A 23,521-nucleotide genomic window follows, 5' to 3' on the forward strand; every position below is an offset into this window, starting at 1 on the left:
GTGTGTGTGTTTACCTGTTGGGGGAAGCAGGAGCGTGCTAAGGTTTGTGTGTAGCCAAAGGAAGGCCCTTCATATACGGCAGTGGGCAGCTTGAGAGCCTCCCTCAGAAATTGATCAAACTTGGATAGTACCAATACACCGTTGGAGTCAGATACCTGAGAAAACACATCTACACACACGCGTGTGCACACAAACACACACAAAATGAAGAAGGCAGCTTAAAATACTACATGTCCAAACCCCAGTGCCTCCCTTAACCTTGACTTTAACCAGTAAGTGTGGCAGATTAAACCAGTGAGTGTCATAAAAGCCAGACTCTCTCAGCTGAGTTTTTGTTTAACTTTGGAGCTTTTTAATTTAATCTTAAATCTAATTTAATTTTTAAAGCATTTTTGAGACTTCAAAACTTCTTGAGTACAGGTGCACATGATATTTTCAGGGTTTTTTTTTTCCTTTCTTTTTTCTATTGCCCACTCCATGTAATTCGAGTCTGTGACATGGATAATTTTCATAGTATGAAGGTAAAATTGGTCATGGCTTCATTAAATTTACTAAAGTTCTTTTAAAAAAAATCAAATCAGCTGAGTTTGATTAGGTTAGCAGGTACATTTTTGGAAATTTGACTGACCCTAACGCAAGTGAAGGTAAATAAGCATAAGCAAACAGCAGCACTGATATTTCTCGTCCACCAGGTGGCGCATATGCAACATATAAACAGAATAAAAGATTTCCTGTAAAAAACAAATATAACTACAGGTAAATTGTACCAAAACTTGTACTAAAATGCTTTAGGCCACATCGAGGATATGCTTTTTACAACTTAATAAAGTTTTCTGAAAGTTTAGTGAACCATCCACTTAGCAAAAACAAGTGCAATCACCAGTCTGTGCACTCACAATACGAAGATGAACATCTGCATGAATTAACCACCTTACTTTCATGTGTTGTGACAGACCACAGGTAACACCTTTGTCAGTGATCCAGATCTCCAAGTTGGATAAAATTAACATTTTGGACAACCACTCTTATCATGCAATACTTGTTGGCACAAACTGATGCAGTTTTTGTTTTTTGTTTTTTTCATTTTAAGAAACCTTCTCCACCCCTGTTTTAGGATTTCATCATAATATAAAAAACTCCAATTTATAAACAAAAAAAAAGTATTGTGTTAAACTTTAACATGACTGTGCACCACAGCCTGAAGAAAACCTAGATAAAATTCAATCAGCAATCAGGTCGACCTCTCACAGTGAACATCATTTGCTACAATGACAGTTTGCAGCTGGAAATAAGATTAAAACGATCCAAATCATTCAGAAAGTAAATGGGTATCGACTCTATATACTCTGCTGTTCCTCTTTTTTTAATCTTTGAATTCAGGTGTTTTCAGTCCCACTGCTGTAAGTGTATTAAAAAAAAAAATGTTTAAGATGCACAGCACCTCAGTTATAAAGTGTCAAACCACTTGTGGTTTATGGTGCATAAAAGTAACCGAGGCTCTCCCGACTCTGCAGAGCTCCAGACCTCCTCTGTCATTAACATCAGCACAGGAACTGTGCACCAGGAGCTTCATGGTATGGGTCACCATGGCCAAACACAGTTCCACTGTACAAACTGGCAGATTAAACCACAATAAGTGATCAGGTTTATGCAGAGCAGAATTACCCTTTATCCATCAATATCACATCTGTGTTCTGATTCGTCTCATATTGCTCTGCCTCTCTTTCCCTCAGTCTCTATTTTACAGGGTTTTTGTATAGTTTGAATTTTTATTTGTTCGCTTGTTTTAATATGTCAGTGACTTCCCCCCACGGTTTTCTAGGTTTTCATGTCATGGGCTGTACAAAAGAAACTGAGTTTACTCATATGTAGCACATGGCAGGAAATAGCAAGCACACCGAGTGACGTTCACACTACTATAAATACTGTGGTTTAAGCAAACGCACATGTGCTCCTCCGTCACTAACAATAAACACACCAAACTATTACTGTAGATTGGGGTAAGAATTATGATAATGATTCGTGTCTGTTGTGATGTATCGACTGGTACTCACAGCGGAGTTTATCCACCAGCTTCCCTCCACACAGAGTGGCCAGCATCGCCTTTACAGAGAAAACTGTCAGACGGCTGTCCGGCTCACTGCGGCACAAACAAAAGCATGTGTGATGACGTTTGTGAAACTATGACAAAGACACTCATTTAAAGGTAACAACAGGATGTGGATGGCCACATCTCACTGTTGCCACTTCCTAATCATTACCACTCGATGGCAGCCAGTAAGAACTCGACCAGCAGGACGGTGCTCTGCTGCGGGTTGATGGTGTGTGTGGTGGGCAGGCGTTTGCTGAGCTGGTTGAACAGAGAGGACACGAGGTTCTCCAGTCTGGTCACAGAGATGCCAGCGTTCAGCTCTACTGCGTTTAGACCCGCATCCCGCACCGCTTCGATCACATTGTAAATGTCAATGAGATGCACTGGAAGAAGAGGAAGGAAGTCAAAGTATTTAAATTCTTTTTAACTTTAAGAATCTTATCGTTTGATAGGTGTTGAAAGATGTGCAATGCTTCACTATTTACAATAAAAAGTAAGATTTTGATCAAATTTTTCTGCACTCATTTTATTATTATAATAATATGTCACAGTGTAAAAATTTTCCCTTTTACATCAGCCTAAACTGACACATGAGTATTTTAATAACGCATCTTTCTGTTGTAAACGAGGCCAGTTCTGACTCACAGTTGCATCTCTTCTGTATAAATCTGAGCTTGCAGGCTGTTCGATATGTTGACAGATAAATGGCATCAAAGTTCTGCTCCCCTGTCAAAAGAAGAAACACAGCATCAGTAAATAGCTCTCCTCAGTCTCAGTGCAACTAGTGTGATCTATTTAAGAAGGTATATTTATTTTTAAGGAAGCGTTGACATGGTTGAAGAAACATTTAGGAGTTAAACGAAGGCTCAAACTCGCTCACCGAGCTCCAGGAAAATCCGCCTCTCCTCTGCTTGCGCCGTTGCTGGAGCTCTCCTTCCTCTGTCTCTCTGCCCCCCCTCCTCCATCACCATCCTGCACAATACACACAAAACATTACAATAAATGCTCAGTACACAACAAGGGTTATAAAGGGTTTAAGTTTTAAACAACAAAGAGCTACAAAATCAGGTAACTCACAAGAAAAACGAGATAATTAGCTAAAAGAAAATCTACATGAATAGCTAACGAAGCTTGTTTCTGCTACTGGAAAAAAACAAACAAACAAACAAAATAAAAAAACCACTTTTTGCCATCTGCAAGTCAAAATTTCAACTTGACAACTCCAAATTAATTGCCCAATTTTTAGTAAGTAAATTTGAGTAAAAACTGATTTAATATTCTGAAATTTTGACAGACTGCAAAGAAAATATTTCTTTTCAGTGGACTTCTGGCCAGGTGTTTCTGCCATTCATGCCCTGGAGCATTTCAAATAAATAATCTGACAATATATCTTAATATATGGTAAAGACCCAGACGTTTGTGCAACTATTGAGCTTATTAATAGCCCGTCAATAATACACAGATATCTGTGTCAATTTAATGCACCTGTACATGTTTAACATACATGTTTAACATATACAGGTGATGCTGACATCACGGTGTCTTGCAAAAACATGAATGGGCGGATTTTTAAGAACCATTTCTAAAGATCATAAATTGCATCTTTACACTCTTTGCACCAATTATCTCTTTTTTTTTTAAAAGATCATGTTGATACATTTAATGGACTTAAAAACTAAATTAATTTAAATTAACTGCTACAGTGTATCAGAGTGCTCTCAAAGCTCTTATTTCTGATTTCCATCGATGTTCTTTCTTCTGCGTTTTGAGTTTATGTGAATTGGTTTGAACTCCGCACATTTCTATATATGGTCTTCACAGAAAAACATTAAAAAAGCAACATCATCATCATCAGGGTTCTTTTTTGTACTAGACCTGTTAGAAAACCGACTAAGTCTACAGGAAACAACTGGTTTAATATAACGAAATACTGTAACTTTACTGTGTACACATGCAGACACTCCCAGCTGCAAACAAAAACTAGAGCCAGACAGTCAAGTTCAGGGCCACCAGAGGATGAGCTGAGAGCTCGGTAAATAAACTTAATAACGAGAGCAGCTGATGAAACCTGAGCTGTAGGCTGGCACTGAACAAGGACAATTAAACAAGGATTAAACAAGGATACAGAGGGAAGGGCGAGGAAGAGAGGGAAAGAAAGAAACAAAGAAATTAAACAAAAAGAACAAAAGACATGAGGACGTAAAAAGGAAATAAAATAAGGTGAAAGAAAGAAAGAAAGAAGTTGTCAGGTAACAAAGAAATCACCAGAGGACAGGGTCACCATGGCAACAGTTACACTACACCACAAAAGTGAATCACACACAAATATTTGCATTCCTTGTTCAAATGTGCCCCACACACACACACACACACACACACACGTACGCACACACACACACACACACACACATTCCAGAGAGGATTTGAAAGCTTCCCAGGAGACTTCATGCTTCATTCAGACAAAAGAAGGATCCCTCCTTCCAGTTAGTCTCTCACACACATTTACATGTTTATGCAGCAGTTAAAACTTGTTGTTTCAGTGCTACTTCTGTCTCACACAGACTCAGACAGGCTGATATAAGTTAGTCAAGTATATGTGTAACTTGCAGCCCTTGTAAGACACTGCCGTCTTTACAAGTCTGTTAAAGTGACAACATTCTGTCATATAGTGTTTGAGTGATACCAAACATTTCAGCTAATGAGGTCAGAGCTTTCACAAGTAATCCCCATGAGCCAAAAGCTGCTCTAAACCCTCCTTTTCTCTGCTCTTAGCTGTGTATGAGGTGAGTGAGAGGACATAACCTTTAATAGGGTTATCTCAGATTCACAGAAACCACACCCACCTACTGATCAAACCTTCCGTTTACAAGGTGCAACCAATCAGAAGGAAGTTTTCCAAAAGGGAAGATGATCTTTAAAAAAAAAAAAAGAAGAGAAAAAAGGAGGTGCTAGTGTAAGATAAATAAGAATTACTTTCAGACTGTGAGTCATGCAAAGCTACTCGAGCAGATTAAAAAAAAAACAGAACAAAAATGAAAATAGGCAGAATCGTTCCTCGCTCCTATCTCTACTAATTCTGGACACCAAAACTGGGGCTGGCCCTCTTTGTGGTGTTGACAAATTTTTAAAGCATTTTAGTGCAATGTCTATGGGCTCACACAATGACCATACCCTAATCATCCTTAGTCACAAGGGGTCACCAAATTAGGTAACTCTGTTTGAGTTGGCAGATTTTTAATGCCAGATAGATTTCCTGACCCAACCCCAAACAGTCCCAGGATCAAACTATGGGTCTTGCACTTGTTACACCATACTGTAAACCACTACACTCTGGAACCACTTCATTAATACGACCTAAAACTAGTGACAAAGCCCACAAGTCGTGAGGAAATTATTTACGAGGGCCTGAGAGTGAGGAACCTAAAGGCTTTTGTTACCCTGTAAACTTCTATACAAACAGACCTATTTTTCTCTGCAACCATAGGAGTCGCCCCCTACTGGCCATTAAAAAGAATGCAGGTTTTAAGGGACCGCATTAGCTTCAGACTCTGTGGCTACATCCCTTTTTACAAATTTCATAAAGTCAATGGATGCATGTGACACCAGAGTGTAGTTTGTGGAGATCACATGGTCCCAGAACAAACAGATGAAGCTATCAAACGTGTTCAGTAAAATCTGGAAAATCACAAATAAATGCATTAACAAGCTGACTCATGCCTTCACCTGATTTGGGGCCTGAGGAGCCATTTAAAGTAAGCAATTTTGTTTTGGCATCTGTTCCTACTTTGATAGAAAGAGGGTAGACCTTTATAATTTTGTTTACTACTGCATGACAAATGCACTAAATCCCCAGGCGGTCCAACTGTGTATTTTGTCCAACAGAGTGAAATTACAAAGTTATTTAGTATCCAATCACATGTAACAATGTGCGACCATTAAATTTTAGGCATCTCTGCTTGTAAAATGACTGTTAATTGACTCTCAAAGTAGCATATGTTTAATTAACCTCTTAATTTACCTCAGAAATATCTTTAGCTTCCAATATCCAAGGGCAAGGCGCCTGTATCGGTGGCTGTTGAGGGTAAATTAAAAGTTTAATGACTTCACTGAACAGATTTTTTTTCACTGGTCACAGGCATGAGCCAAAAACAGAACTGTGACTGTTTCCAAAAGTCTCACCAGCTCCTCAGTTACCACAGTGGACTCTCCTGGTGAGTAAACTGTTATTTCCAGCCTGGCCTTGGTGATAACTACACCCTGTCTGTCTGTCTGTCTGCATGTATAAAGCTGACACAGAGGAACATTTGGTCTGTGAGCTGTGCTTCCTAATTTAACTCTAAAACCTTTAAATCATCATAGATATAATTATGCTTCCCACAATTAACCAAAACTATGCAAAAAAAGGATAAAAATAGCTTAGCTGTTGTTTTCCTAATCACTAGTTCAGAGTACAAAGTTAAGTCACAGGGAATCCACTCAGATTTATTTAAAACTAAACTCTGATATCAAACAAACTTTCACCCAGGTCACTGAACTCGTGTACTCGCAGCTGCCTAAATAAGCCCGACATCGTAAAATAAAGGCTGAATTAAATACAGTAGGCTGGTGGGTGAAACAGTTCCAGCACTATTTGTGTCAGGACCCCTTTAGTCAAAACAGGACTGCTATTTCCACCTGCAGTGATTTATATTTCATGGCATGGCTCTGTTTTCGGACCTTCCCACCCTTCTATGTGCATGCATGTGGAGAGTAGCAGCATCAGTAACAGAAACTATGACGTTGCTTCAGGCAGAAATAGCATGAAATGGAGGTCACAGGTCACCTCTGGTTTAAAGGGGAACTATTATGCTTTCCTTCATTTTCTGTCAGCCAATATTATTATTACAAGAGCATTATTCTAAACAGTGACTAATGCAAAGGTATTTTATGGGCTAACACTATCAGATTCAGCTGTGAGAGGTGTGGTGGAAGATAGAGGATCCAAATGCAGTGGTAGGCAGAGGTTGAACATAAAGTTAAGTCTCTATTGCTTAAAATGAACAACTGTCAGTCCAGAAACAAAAAGAGGCACTAGGAAGCACTGGGAAAAACAGTAGGAACAGCACAGCTAAGTGGGACAACTCAAAAAAGGGCCAGTGGAAATTATCACAACAAATACACAAGGTGATGAGGGAAGAGGAAACAAGAGGGGAACACGGCTAAAGCTAATCACAGAAAAATCAGACAAAGGAAGTAAACAAAACGGCAAAATTAATTCGGGAAATAAACAAGTGGAACATCACAGAGACTTGACACAAAAGGGCTGAACACGAGGGAAAATGTAATATACAAAACTAGGTACCAAAAACAAAGAAGCTAAAGTCATGGTGGATTACTGCTGAAGTGGTCTGTTTGCAAAATAAAAGTGTCTTTACAGTAAATACCTGTATTACTGATTTGTAAAGCTAAGTGTTGACTAACAGAGTAGGGGCTCTCATTACCTTACTTTGTATACTTGAACTCCTAAAGTACAGGGGGCGAGAACTTAAAAGAGAAGAGACCTGGAGAGTATTTACAGCGGCTCCTTTTCTGTGTGGGTGGAGATGCACATTGGTGTTGCACCCTGGTGTTTTATTAGCGCTAACATTTGCTGAGCTTTATGGAAACAAACACATTACTCTGAGCACACACTTTGTATCCTAGTGGTGATGTATGTTGCTAGGAATCTCTGATGACCCAAAGAAGAAATACTCACTACTGTCAGGCTTCATAGACATGGCACAGACAGTCCCAAAAGGGAGCCTTGCTCAGTGCAGGGATCAAACTGCTGACAGCCTCTACCTCCTCAGCCCTGACTCACCGCCAGTTATCTTTATTGGTAGTTGGAGATCAAAGTATAGGAGTAAATAACATAGAATAGTCCCAGAAGTCAAGTAATATTCCTACAGAACCCCATCGAACCTTACAACATTTTAAATTTACCTCATAATTCTCACCACACCATCAGTTTTGGTTTCCTTGAGACCTCTCTCTTATTATCCTTGATTTTATCATCAACAAAACTGATGTTTTCCCGCTAACAGAGACCTGGTTAAATTCTGATGACAATTCCACTGAGGACCAAAGTTGATTGGTTCTTTTGACATGTCATCACTATTGCCATTTAAATCCCTCTTAAACACATATTTTTATCATTTCCATATCCTTTCATAATTTTTATTAATCTTTTTCTTTTAATTATGTTATATTTGCTTTTTATTCACTTGTTTTACATTTTTTATGTTATTTTAATTAATTTTATTCCTATTTCCTTTTTTATCGCCTCTTAAGTGTTTATTTTCCTGTTTGTTTCCTGCTTTCTTCTAAAGCACTTATTTTTGAAAGGTGGAATAAAGATGAACGTCATTATTATTATCACCATTATATGAGTGTGTGTCTGTGCGTGTGTGTGCGGTCATACCTCTCCGTGTCAGGGGGGTCACACAGGACAGAGGAGTCTCAATAAAGGTCGTCTAGCAGAGAGACAGAGACAAGAGAAAGGCAGTTTAAGTGTTTCCAGCCTTTCAAAGACTCTTTGGGGACTCACCACACCTCGAGATCCCTACACATTAGTTGGAGACCCGCACACATGTTTATACTCATCTACAATCACTCTTTGGTCAATTTAGTTTATGATTTGAGTTCTGACAGTGCTACTCATCAGCCTCCCACTAGACACACATATGGATTTCAAAATCCTATGCCGCCTTGTTCACAAGTTATCGCATTCACAAACATCCACACCGCCTACCCGGGTGGCTGATGACAATACCCCATCAGCCCTTTTACAGCTGTGGGGTAATAAAACTTTTCTTAGCTTTTCATTGTTTTGTTTTTTTTGTCCAAATGAACGGCACCTTCCGCAGCTTATATACCAGTGGACAATCTCCATGCTCTTATGTTGGAGGTTTATTGCCCGCTTACGAGCCAACTGTAGCCCCTCATGTCTTGTGTTTCATAACTGCTGTGCGGTCACTTTTCTACCATTCAGCTGATTGAGCCCTGGCTCAAAACTCACCTCTGGGTAGGAAAGTGCAATTTGTCCACATATAACTTTAGCAGCGTGTTTAAAGCAGCTGTTTAAATTATTTTGTAGAAGTCCACACATTTTTCTGTTATTTGATTAAGAAAAATAGATTTCATGACTTTGGCCAACTCTCTAACCAGAACCTGCAGCAGGTGGAAAACTGGTTAATGACTATAGAGCTAAACAACGACTACAGAGTCCATCCCTGGCATGAGAAACTCAATAGTGTTTGAGCTGATTACAGTGCTCTGGTATTTAATTGTCACAATTCCAGAGTAGATACTTATTAAGATAACCGAATGGTACAGTGTCCCCCACAACAATGTTTCCACCACAAGTACAGCCCAAATCTGAGCGAAACACTGATTAGAGCAGGGGTAGCCAGATTTTTCTTTTCACAGAGGGCCAGACTGAGAAAACGTTGGCAAAGGGCGGAAAAGAAACTTGTTGAAATACATGGATTTTGGTACACATGACAGACTGTTTTAAAGTAAGTCTTAGTAAATAGTTAATTCATTATTATTCATCTCTGGCTCTCCTCCACAATGTCCTGTTTCCTACCTGTCAAGCCCAGAGATCACCACCCCTACCTGAGCCTGGTTCTGCTAGAGGTTTCTTCCTGTTAAAAGGGAGTTTTTCCTTCCCACTTTCACCAAGTGCTTGTTCATAGGAGGACGTCTGATTGTTGGGGTTTTCTCTCTAATATTATTATAGGGTCTTTACAATACAAAGCAAGTTGAGGCAACTGTTGTTGTGATTTGGTGCTATATAAATAAAATTATATTCTGGGTCTTTGTTCTAAAAACCCAAGAACTTTGCATTAGAAAAGGTTAATTTTTGTGTGTCAGTCTGGTGCACAGTCAGCCCTTAATAAAATGACTGAATAAAACATAAGCATTTACAGACTGAAGTGATTAACAAATAAACGGTCATATTTATGGATACGAATTACTTACACAGTACAGTTAACTCAAACTTTTAATATTGTCACAGAACAGACCTGCACCACTGCATGAGGGAAAGCTCGGCCAAAGTTTTAGCTACTGTGAAGTGTATGTTTTCGTCTTCATTTTCATTGATCTATTTACTACTGGACAAGTTCTATGCTCTTATTTTGAAAGTTTAGAAACTTGATGAAGAGACAGCTGATGCTTTCACTGTTATTTATAATCACAAAGTATATATCAGTAAGTATTATTATTCTAGTTAATAACTTGTTGGTGTGTGGCTCTTTTGGTGCACACATGCACACGACATTCGCTGCAGGATTTGGGGAAATTTTAGGGAACTGATTAGTTTTCCTTTGTCCCTTTCCTTGTACCCATGTATAGATTAAACCATACTTTTTCATTTGTCACGTTGCTGATCTGCATGCTGAATTTATAAAACTAAGACTCGACACTAAATTAATACCATACTCTCTTCCATATTCTCTAAGAGCTGGAAACAAAGCATCATTATTTTTGACTGACGCGCTCCATTCCTTTGTTAAAAGCAACAGTACATGCTGAGTGTTTCTGCACCAGATAATCTAGTGTTTTATAGACAAATATAAGAAAAGACAGCAAAAACCGAACAGCTGCCAAGTCCCAACAAAACATAACTATAATGACAGGCTCTCAACAGCAGCAGAGTCAGCAATCCACCCACAACAAAGAATATTATTTCTCTGGTCCTTCATGCCCCACCACTGGCTCCCACAAATAAACACTGCCCCACAAATATTGTCCAATAAAACTCTAAAAGAAATATGTGAGAATGCAGGGAAAACAGTTTAAGGCAAGTTTCACACAGGATTTTAAATCTTTCTCCACAAATGTAGATGGTCTGAACTGCAGTCGTAGCACTAATCAGCTATTAGTTGCGTATGTGAACTCTGAATGCTATACATGTTGCTGTAAACCTATTATTTTGGTTGTTTTAAGCACTTTCTTAACAAACTCTATACAACATTCACTGTATATAGTTTCAGCTCCTGTATGATGTGAGTGGATTTCCCAAATATGGTCATTTAAGACAAACAGCTCTAGCTGTGCCCACAGAAGCTCCACCCACCTGACTACTGCATCACTCTATGGAAGCTTGCATATATAATGATAAAATAATAATAATAATAATAATAATAATAATAATAATAATAATAATAATAATAATAACCATCCTTAAGTCCAAATTTCGAAGTTATATCTCAAAATTTGAACTTAGTTATCTCAGTTTGAGATAAACAGTCAGTAAGTCAAAATTTAAGCTGAAATTTTGAGATGGCAGTATTTTATTTTCAATGGCAGAAGCAAGCATCCAAACTGATCAGAAGGCATAAAAAAAAAAACAACAATCACAGTGACATGCTGTCTGTTAGGAGCCATGCATTTGTTTTTGTCCTTATCGTTCGTCCAATCAGATAAATTTTCATGATCACACAGTATGGTGCAAAGTCTTATGATTGCAAAGAGTTCCACTTAAAAATCAATTTTAAGTCCATTTTCCAAACTATGGTCATTTACTGAGTCATAAAGGAGGAGTACCATGTCAACTTTATTTATAAAGCACTGGAAAAATGGCGAAAGCAGATAAGGATAAACACTGTACACTACATAATGTATACAATGAAAACAATTTTAAAAACCCCCCAATTATAATTAAAAACAAGTAGGATCATCGTCTCATGCTGGGTCAAAGGCCAAAAAGTATAAAGGCGCTTTAAGATGAATTTTTAAAATGGACAATGTAGGTGCCTGTCTAACGTACTAGGCAATTTATTCCATAATCTAGGGGCAACAGTGAGCTTTCTCTGAGCTTTCTTTAGATTTCTGTATATGCAAGAATAACTTTTCAGATGATTTAGCAGCTCGGACAGGATTTTAAGTAAAACAGCTCAGAGAAGAAGACTGGAGCAAGACCATTTAAAGATAAAAAACAAAAACAAGAACTTCACAAGGACATGCAGCAGCATTTTGAATCAGCTGGAGACGTGAGATGAAAGACTGGCTAACTCCGAAAGAAACTGACCAACAACTTGTCAGTCACAAGATATTAGCCAATGAGCATGCACTGACAGATCCACCCCTCGCTCATCACATCTGGTGTCAAAAAACACTCTGGTGGCTAAAAGCTTTGAGCTTCATAACCAATGGGTAACTTCATCCATCTTTTGTACCGCCTACGAGGCTGCCTGTGTCTTGTTTATAATGTTAGCAGAGTAAATAACCAAAACAAATATAACATCAGAATTAACATTTTAAAAAGCGATACATGCCAAGAACTTTGCACTCGATGCATCTTTAGTGTGCCACGTATGTTGTCATAGTGTGAAAACTGGGCGTTGCACCAGTGCTGACCACCCAGCCAGTGCACCTGTTCATTAACAGCTACCCTCCCACACACACATACACACACACACACACCACCTAAGTACCTCATCAAAACAGTAGTTACACTTTTACAGGCTTAACACCTGAGCATGACAAATGGTCCTTGAATAAAAAACAAACACACATGATATTCCCTCACACAAACACCACTTTCTCTTTCACAAACACACACACCTACCAGTTTAAATACCAAAAATCCCTCTCTTCCAGCACCCACGCGCAACTCACCGCTGCGATCTGTGCGTGAATCCAAAAGCTAAAACTTTGACACGACAACACCGATACAGAAACGGGCGTTAGGCAGACACGGTGTTGTTTACCACCCTTCTAACACTGCACGCACACTATACATGCCACATGACCACATTACCACTTGCAGCTGCTCACTATTCTCACCGACTGCCTTGACAGGACATAACTAGTGTGCGTGTCACACATGATGAGCTTACAGTAGTGCATGCTGCAACTTTAGACACTGACGTTTCTGAAATACCTCCGAGCTCCATTTATCCTCTAAATGACACGTCACTGTAAAACAGGTGAGGCTTTTTGGCCAGACAAAAAAATAAAATAAAAGCTCTGCAGTATTTTTCTAAATTAATTATTTAAAAGTTCAAGTTTCACACAACTGAGACACTTGAATTTTTCTGTGGCTGAGTGCATTAATGGCTGGTTTGGCTCAGTCTCAAGGGTCCTGAAGCTTAATGGCGAAAGCTTAATGGAGGCCAAATAAATTGTCACTTGGTAGCTGTATTTGTACTAGATTTAGTATTACCCTGGATCTACTATGCTCAGTCCCATCTCCGTATTTTTATTCTGTGACTCAGCTAAAGAAGCTTTACAAGAGTCACAGTTCAAAATAAACCTCATTGGCTCCACTTTAACATCTCTTCCCCCAACTTTTAGCTCAATATTTCACAAACTGCGGGCCGTGAAGGGCCAGTATCTGCAAAGTATGGAGTGAAAGTAAGTTGACTAAAATACTGAAAATACTGTAGCATTATATACGTGACAGAAAATAATGTATAATGCTTAAGAGGTGGACTTTAAATTTTCCACAGTGGGGTAGTTACAACTTCTTGCAATTCTCTTCTAATATGTGACACTACAGGGGGAAAAATGACATCAACAAACCCATCAGTAAACAGAAGTTGATCATTTCTAATTTGACAAGTTCCAAATATTTTACTTTATTCCTCAAAATAATAACAAAAAAAGATTGCATTTGTCATTTAAATACCTTGACAACTCTAAGAAAATTAAAAAAACAAACAAACAAAAACAAACTACAAATCAAAACATAGACTCCACTAATGCCCTTTCTTAGGGCCTTTTATTCTTTAAGGGACACTTTTGATTGCACTGAACTGAAATCAAAACTCTCCCCGCGTCTCCAGCGTCTCCCCCGTGACCTTCAATCTCTAAGCTGCAAAAAGAGACAGACGGACCCTGCGCAACCCTGGGGCCGTCGCCAGGCAGGTAAAAACAGAAGCAGCACATCTCTCATTTCACATTTAAGATATACAGCTAGCATGCCACGGCTGTCTGGAGGACTGACAGAGGAGGTGCATGTTCTGATCTGCAGATATGAAGCGATTTACTGTAAAGAAAGTTTGTTTTTTAAGTTTGTTGTAGGGGTTATTGAGCTGTTTAATAGCTGCATATCAGACAGTATTTAATGCACTTCTTTGCAACAGGTGACAGTAAAGTAAGTCTGACAAAACAAGTACAGTCAGGTTTATAAGTATTAGTAATTTTGCCTCTGTACACCGCTGTGGTTAAAAACATTATGAATTACAGCCATTTTTAAACACAGTGCCTCATTTATGGATGATCTAATTTTATTTAGAAGTGTGCAGCAACTCTGCTTTGGCCAAATTAACCCTCATACAAAATATTTTATCAGAGTACCCAAACATATTTTACACAGAAATACCGTTTTAATGGCTGAGTTTGTGTTTATCATACCTGTACTGTTTCCTTTATCCATGAAAGCATTTTAAATTGTTCTAAATTTGATTTATTTAGACAATCTTGGTCTGTTGCTTCTTTCTTCTTTCAGTGATACTAGAAAAAACATTTTACAAACATTTAAAAAAAAACATGTTTGACTGGATTATCTGATAATAAAGTCATCAAAGTCAGACTGCTTTTGGATTCAAACTAATAAAAAATCTTGGTAATTTGTAATATTTAAATAGTTCTGTGGAGAATCACTGAAGTAGTAAATCTTGCTACTCTAGTTCAGGCCACAGTTGACTTCAAAACACTGCAATGTGGTAATAGCAAATTGAAAACTACTATAGAACAAGCCTTTAACTTTAGCAAGTATACATATATTGCCACTCAGATTTTCATGATCTTCCTACATAAAATATAGACCGACAAATTCACATGAAACTGTTTTTTGTTTTTGACTACATGACAAAGATTTGAAGATAAGAAGAAAAACACTGAGAAATCGAGATCCACCAAGAAGCCGGAAGGAAGCAAACGGTGAGAAACAAATGTTGCAAGCAACAGGATGACGAGGCCGGAGAAAAACAAAGTGACAGAGATGGGAAGTGAAAGTTGTGTCTCAAGACAGCACAGAGACACCAGAGTAACACTAAAAATGTTCAGTTGGTGGGGCAAACAGGCAGCTCCAACCGTGCAAACTGTAGTGTCAATCATCGCGGACTAACTATTACAGGAATTTAAAACAAGCTCTTATACAAATTTACTCCTAAACTTGTAATTCTGCACTGAAAACAAGCCTGTCATTACACTGCATTTTACTGCACTGCTGCAAGCCATCAAACTCAGAAGCATCAAGCATGCCTGAGAGTAAACAGTCAGAAATCCCTGTGAGCAGCTGCTCCAACATGCAAAATGCAGAATGCTTCCATTTCACTGTAATTTAATTCCTGAGAAATTATACAAAGCAGAGGTGGGTAATCATAGGTTTCAACCTCACCTCTATTATCTTCCCACCCACAGAGGAGACAGTAACACTGCTGCAGATCAGAAGACAATGAAAGCTTTCCACGAGGAGACTCTGAGATGAAACGTAACGAAGTGAGAGATGGTGCAAAGACACAGAATCTCTGCAGGTAAATCAGGTAAAACAGTCGCTACTTTTTAAATGCCTGGTTATCGTATGCAGGGTTTTGACTGGATGCCTGGAAAAAAGGAATGGCTAATTTTTGCTTCCCCTTTCATTATGTTCCACTAAAGGTGTAAACAAATCGCCCACTGCTCAATTAAAGTGCATAATATGTATCTACCAAGGAAAATGTGCCTTCGGGGGATAGTGTGAGACACAAATAATCAGTTACTGCAATCGCTCTATTTTCACTGCCTTCCATCTCCTTTCAACTTCCTCCACGGGGAGGAAAAGTCTTAAGAAGTCTACTTTTCCTACAGTTTCCTGTGTTTAGTCACAGCTACTCTGATTGCTATGAACCTGACTGTTTAGATATTGTTAAAAAAATAAAGACTGTTTATTTTCTACCTGAAGTTTGAATGCCAATTCAGTTTGGTTTGAGAAGGACAGAGAAACACTGACACTCTGAAATAATCTCATTATCAGCCAAGCAAGTAATACCTGAGAAAGTTAAGTATCATAATATGCATCAATTTTGACACTGATTTAACTTTTTCAATCATGATTCAGGTAAAAAGGACACATCTCAGGTGTGCAGATTTGACGCCCTTCTTGTTAAACGTAACAGTAACGCGAACGCGTTACTGTTACGAACATTTTTGAGGATTTTAACTGCTGAAGATGCCACGCTGGGCTCTAAATAACAGTAAAGTGAATTTTTTATTTTTTTGAATGGACTGAAGAAAAATGCATTAGATTAACTGAGAATGAAAATTAGGATTCTGGCCTTTTAGGGGCTGACTACACTTATAAGCAGGATTGGACATATGCTTGTATATATACCATTTATAGGGGATTTAAACATAAACCTTTCACAGTATATTTTTGTTTCACCATCCCAATGAAGCCAGACTGCAATTTGGTATTTCAGGGTCAATTCGGAGGGTTATTTCACACTTCTAAATGTAGAATTTGAGACTTTATCAATTAAATTTTGTGATATTTTCCTCACTGCAGCAAAGAGAAGTGCAGGAATGTAATCGACTTTGAGTTTAACTTGAATATGTGCTACTGCAGAAGGAGACCCAGCTGAGCACACTTGAGAGCTGGATGTGGATGGCTTGGGTGCTGTCATGCTCTGCTAGACTCCCCCTAAATGCTTTGGTTATCTCCAGTAGCATCTTTTGGCAGGCTGTGGTGTCATAAATCATTTCGTTTGACCCGCACATGTCACATGAAATGGCTTATCAGCGGTTTCGAGTTATTAAAACATTTCCTCTCACCTAACCGGTCGCATGATTGATTATGAAAAACCAAAGCATTATCAGCCAACTACATCTGTTTGCATTCAGCGTATTGATCATAACTGTACATAGGCACACATATATAATATAATATAATATTTAAATATATATGTATGTATGCTTTATTTACACCCCAGGTGTGGGCCGAATTTTATAATGACTCTTTATAATGTCAAAAAAGTATTAAATTTTGCTTTAGAAAGTTTATGTGTTTGGCAATCATCCAAGAAACGTAAAATTGACAGTTTTTTGAATGGAGTAACGTTCCTCCCATATGAGAGGACTAAAGTTTTGATTTAAAAAGTGGGCAGGACTTAGGTCTAACACTCCGGACAGGGACGGACACCGATTTGGACTCTCGTTTGAGTCTAACCTTTCTTTAAACAGGTTTATTAAAGACTTTCTGGACTCGTATTTACGTTTAAATAGGGTCAAGTGAAAGCTCATTTTTAGTTCTGCCTACTTCTGGGAAGCTGAGTGACATCTGAGCGGCCATGTTGCAGGAAAGTTTTAACTCCCTGTTCACCTTGTTCCACCGAATGAATGTGTTCCTCAGACCTCTCACTGACTAACTCTGGTACATTTCACACCGAAAGTCGTTGTTAATGCGGATAAATCGTGAAACTACTGCTCCAGCATCATGTTATAAGCCTTTAACATCCTCTGAGAGACGAGCTGCACTCACCGGGATTATTTTCGGCAGGTATTCGCGTCCAAACACCAACATCAACACTGAAACGTGTGGCTCCGACTTTAGATGTATCTCGGTTTCTTTCTTTCTTTTTTCGCGGTACTTTCTGGCGTCCTCCTCGGTTTAAATAACAGCGTCCCTCGGTCCCGTTACTTATTTCCGTGACGAGCCATGTTTCATACCCGCTGCTGCTGCCTCTGCTGCTGCACCGGTTGCTGCTGCTGCTGTGATGAAGAAGTGAACTATTTTTGAAAGAAAGTCACTCCTCTCAGTCAGTCCTGCCCCCTCCCCTCGGCTCAGAGCTGCCACTGACACAAAACGAGCTCACTTCACAGTCAGTAGACAGTTCGTCCGACTTTACTCGCTCAATAAAAGGACATGTGCTTCAAGAATAAAAGGAATGCCGACTGAGCTGCATAGGGGGCCCAGGGCAAAGTTAGCGTTTGGGTTCCCAGCCCCCCCCCCAAAAGAACCTTATCATGTCCCATCTCTAACTAAAAATACTAACTATCTTAGTGCTACAGTGCTGTGAAAGTATTTGCCACTTTCCTAATTTCCTACATTTTTGCATATTTTTCAGGCTTAAACATGTCAGATCATCAAACAATTTTTATATTAGACAAAAATAATTCAAATAATTACAAAACGTAATTTTTTAATTATAATTCAATTTTATTTATTTTATTTTATTTTATTTATCTATCAGTACTCCTTCTTAGTATGTCATTTATAAATAGAGATATGTTCCACCATGCAAAACAAAAAATATGATCATAGTCATAATAATATATTTGCATTTATAAATGCCATATTAAGGATGACTATGTATGACCGATGAATTAAATTAATACCTTAACAATATTTAATAGTGTGTCATTATTATATAGTGCTACCAGTGTTTGACATCTATCAGTCTGGAAATGGTTACTCCAGCAAATTACAGTGAAAGCCATTATCCGCAAATGAGAAAACTTGGAACAGGTGTAAATTTTCCCAGGAGTGACAAGAATGTGTCGACGACTCATACAGAAGGTCAAAATACAACCCAGAACATCTAAAGAACTGCAGGCCTCTTTTGCCTCAGTTAAAGTCAGAGTTCAAGATTCAACAATAAGAAAAATACTGGGCAAAAATCGCATCCATGGGAGCGTTCCAAGATGAAAACCGCTGCTGACCAAAGAGAACACAAAGGCTCGTCTCACATTTGCTAACAAAACAAAACAAAACATTTTGTGGACTGTAACAACAGTTGAACTTTTTGGAAGGTTTGAGTCCTGTTACATCGGGTACTGTATGAAACTAGTACAGCATTTCTTGAAAAGAACATCATGCCAACAGTTCTCCTGCTTAAAAAAAAAGAAGAATTTAGAGGAGTTTCCTTAATAACTTTGTGCACAGTTTCCATTTTTCCTCAGTACATCCATGTGCATGAACCAGAGAAGCTTTCCAGGTGCAGCTTGCTGATTATTGCACTTCCTCCCCCAGGCCCATTCACACTCTTACCGGGCCCATAAACTTTATATTATGATGACATCACACAAATAAAAGCCACTTTTTTTTTACTTGGTTTTTCAAATATGACTCTCATGGGCTGCAAGCAGCTGTTTTTACAGATGTTGTTTTATAATGATAGTCTACAGGGATAATGCTTTTTGGGTCACATGACATTTGTGTCATTGCCATACTGTGATTGACCACTAGGATAAACCAGCCCCAAATATCAATGGTAGTGCTGTGTACTGCGTTCGTGTCCAATATTCTGTCATTTTGGCTACACAGAAGGGAAACATCCAGCATGTAGCCTGACAGCAATGATCCTGTGCCAGTAGGTTAAATGCTGATTGTTTGAAGAGTTTCCTTTAACAGAGAAAGACACACAAAGATAATATCAAAGATCAAAAAGGACAGGTCAGAAGCCTACACAATGTCCCAAGTGGACAGTGTGTATTGTTTTTAAGTCTCTGTTTGACTCCACTACAATAGTTCTTTGTCTAATACAACTTCCCTATAGCAGGGCTAAACTAAAAAACAAACAACATGAACAAAAGAAGTCCAGATTACTGGTTGTCCACCCATTTATTTTTTGCAGTCATGTTATAAGCAATGAGCATTTTCATTATTGCCATCTTGGCGTTTTGAAACCAGACGTGATGACCTAGTGTGCAACTGCTCACTCACTGGCTGTCGACTTGTGATTTACAAATAGCAAATGAGCATATCCTGGATTACCCTCCTTGCTGACTCTTGGAATGACCATAATTTACCAAATGAGCTCAATGTTTTATTAGGTAGGACCTGATATGTGTGACAATCCCATGAAGTCATCAGGAAAGTGTTGATGAGGTCAAAGGTGAGGGCCAGAAGTCATTTTGCCAACCACAGGAGTCACTAAAGGAACTGCATGTTTAAGGAGCTCCCATGCTAGCTTTTCAGACCCAGAAGGTAGTCCATCGTTTACATTCTCTACCACTACAATGGTACAGCACTTAATGCATCCATTCCTGGCAGTTACCTGGAAGCCTCTGTAGTGGGAGTCTGCACTCCAGCAGCTTTGCATTGCAACCATACACCACTGCAGCTGCTTGAATGAAATTTGAGGATAAGGAGGAAAATTACCTTTGAGAATATTTTAAATTAATGTTTGTACTAAAGTGATGCTAAAGCTGAGCCTACAAACTCCAGTGACTCAAGCAAGGAACAAGATCCAGAGCTGTGCTGCAGTTATGGCACAAAATGCATTACCACCTGTATCATAGTACTCTTCACAAACAGTGAGATCATGTTCTTTGAGCATTACAAAGTCTAAGCTTAACTCATTACTTGCATAAAGCTGCACTGTAAAGATTACAGTGTAGCTAATGTAATATCACATTTATAATATATGTATCTGATACATAAGTTTTTTGTGAGACCTCTACCTCATTAGTGGGATTTTTTTTCAAGAAAAACCCAAATAAATTGATGAAAAATGCCATATGTAGCAAAAATGATACCAATTAAAACACATATATAAAAAAAATATTTAATTTCTTAAAAGAAAAAAATCCAAATTGTTTGATAAACACTCCAATTTGAAAATGTTTTTAATTTTCTGGAAATGATGTCATGTTTCAGGTTTTTTAGCGTTCAGCATTGTTTTTTGTCTATTTTTAAAAGGAAAAATGCAATTAATTAAGGTGAATATTTGCTAGTTTCCAAATCTGCTGTGAAATTTATCTCAGATTTGTTCATTTTTTTGGTTTTCCACAGCTGATTAGATAAAGCCATTGGAATAAAGACATTCAGTATGTCCAGGAAGAATACTTGAAATGTCCAGGCAACTTTTTAGTACTGAAAATAATGACTGACACGGCACTGCAGCCTTACAATATTGTTATCATGGATTGTTGTGACCTTGATCGTCAGCTTCTGTGTGTTAATTACTGCTGTAGCATTACTGGCACAATGCCGGGCCACCTCTGTGTCTCTTCCTTTCACGCAACCTTTACTCTCCCAAGGTTGTGAAATTCAACAGCGCTGTGTGATCACACCACACACACGCACACACACACTTATCTACACTGGAGTGTTTCATTAGAGTAGATGAGCTTACAATGAAAATTAAAATTTGATCGTATTATGACAGCTACTTGTCTTTCTGATTAAGTAATTACGCACACTCCAGTAAACACCTCTCCTTCCCACACTGAGAGCTGTTGCATTATAAACACCTCTTCACTGATTATGCAGCTAAAATATTGGAAATCATTATTTGACTCTTTAATTTAGAGTGCAAACTGACTTGTTAAGCAGTTTCAGATGGCTTACTCATCACTTTGAGACATACAGTACACCTCTGTGCCGAACTTCCCTAGGTGAGTACCAAAAGGATTAATCAACACGTGACAAAGAAACCAGAAAAGGATTGATGTGTGAAAGAGCAAGAGTGCTTTTGGGAAACTGTGAGAGGAAAGAGAGTAACTCAGTGACATAATGTACAAATTGATTGCATAACAGGAAAAAAAAAATAAGAACAAACGTGACTAAAACAGTTTCCTGTTACAGGTACATCCAGATGTGTCCAAATATGTTCAGCACATAAGAGAACTTCACATCTAACATCAACACCTGCAGATGAACTGAGTTATTCATATCTACAGGCTATTAAAAAGCTATCACATCAAAATCTAAATGTGGTGGGAGAGATCAATTCCAGAAGTTCAGAGATAAATATGTTGTAGCAGGCAAAAAGACTGAACACACCTAACAGCAGCATAGCTTAAATAGAGTACAATAGGACAAAAAAAAAAAGCTCAGTTGAAAATAAAAAATAAAAATGAGGCCAAAATGTGCAAAACAGACAGAAGACATAAGAAGTTATACAGATATCTGAAAACATGGACAAGAGAAGTAGAAAAACAAACACTAATAAACTCTAAATAAAGGTTTTTATTTATTTAATGTCACAATAGTTGAATAGCAAACATGTCAATAATAACATTAATTATAACAACAACAAGAAAAAGTAAAAGAATAAAACATTTTAAAAAAAAGGTTACGGGCAGTAAAAAGCTTTAAGAGTTCAGAGCAAAGCCACAGCATGATGTCATGTTAAAGTAATCAATGAAATATGAAAAGGATACTGTCAAAAAAGGCCTTTTAAAGGTAAATGCATCTACAACAAGCTAATAACAAATAACTATTGATTGTCTATATACTGTAATGCTAAACCATGCCAATTGCAGACTATTTGGCTACAAAAATATCTACAATGCTGTTCAGGGACACTAATATGTCTATTAGTGCCTACAGTTGAAAGCTTTTTAAAGGCTGTAACATGATTGCACATCCTGAGAATCACTGAGAAAAATCCAAAGCAGAATTCAAGGGGAGTAAACAGAAATCCCAGCCAGAAAGAAAAGAACATGGGAGCCAGGTCAAAAAGCAAAGTCCAAAAGGAAGAATGAATAAATACAGAAATGAGCATAAAGGAAACCCAACAAAAAAAAAAGCAAAACAAAGATGCAACTTTAGGCTTTTCCCATTTCTCTAATTTGTGCTACCTTGTCTCCTTTGTCCTCCTTCCTCCTGCCTGTGACCTAGAAATCAAACTCACTGTGATTTGTTGTAGGATTTTCAGATCCTAGAAAACATCCAGAGGATGTATAATCTAGGACGCACAGGTGTATCCTTTACAGAAGGGTTCTTACCTTCAGTGTGTGAAAGAGGAATATTCAAACTGTAAGACAATGTCATTCATACCCACTGTTACACATGAAGTCATTAAAAACGTTTTTTTAATGAGAGAAAACAATTTATGAAGCATTATATTTAACCGACATCGCTTCACAGTGATGATGCCCCATTCTGGCCTGCTGCCTTGATTCCTTTATGCTTGAATCTCCTTCCTCATGTCTTCCGGGGGCATCTGAAGGAATAAGACATAAGGAAAGGAGCTAAGAGGACTGAAGGACGTGTAGTTGGGAAAAATGACAAAGGCTTTCAGGCAGAACGGAAGGAAAATCCAAAACAAGAGCAGGAAATGACCAAAAGACAAATCGTAAACATGGAGACAGGAGCAAACACAGTAAACACAGACTGGAAACATCACAAAAGCAAAACAGGATCCTAGATCCCAACAGCATCACAAAAACTCAGAGTCACCAAACAACAGTGTAATCAAAACCAGAACCAAGGTCTTCAAACATAAACCTTTAGTTAATATCATGAAGGCTGATGGTAACTTGCATAATTAAAAACCTGCAACATATGTTTTTGGACCAGTTGTGCAAGCTGGTGTACTGGACTAGCCCCAGGACGTAAACAAGGTACTTCCCTTCATGTTGTAAAGCTGGACTTTGCTGAAGAAAATAGGAAATCCCTTTCAGCGTCATGGTTACGCTGTGGGGTCGATGTACCTCCCAGCACATGTCACGCAAACACTCACAGATTTA

General features: G+C 38.3%; 1 protein-coding gene across 1 annotated transcript in view; it reads right to left on the bottom strand.

The window, feature by feature from the left end:
• The window catches only part of dtnba (dystrobrevin, beta a), a gene marked incomplete in the record, with an annotated part of 41,715 nt that extends 23,869 nt beyond the window's left edge, over window positions 1-17,846 (bottom strand). Inside the window, 6 exon segments of the mRNA XM_042224739.1 lie at window positions 15-169; window positions 2,055-2,140; window positions 2,262-2,475; window positions 2,738-2,818; window positions 2,973-3,064; window positions 17,583-17,846. Of these exon segments, the coding sequence (XP_042080673.1) occupies window positions 15-169; window positions 2,055-2,140; window positions 2,262-2,475; window positions 2,738-2,818; window positions 2,973-3,063 (627 nt within the window).
• Window positions 17,847-23,521: the final 5,675 nt, after the last annotated feature.

This window comes from Haplochromis burtoni, unplaced genomic scaffold (genome assembly GCF_018398535.1).
Source record: "Haplochromis burtoni strain Fernald_Lab_line unplaced genomic scaffold, NCSU_Asbu1 Contig_147, whole genome shotgun sequence".
Lineage (NCBI taxonomy): Eukaryota > Metazoa > Chordata > Actinopteri > Cichliformes > Cichlidae > Haplochromis > Haplochromis burtoni.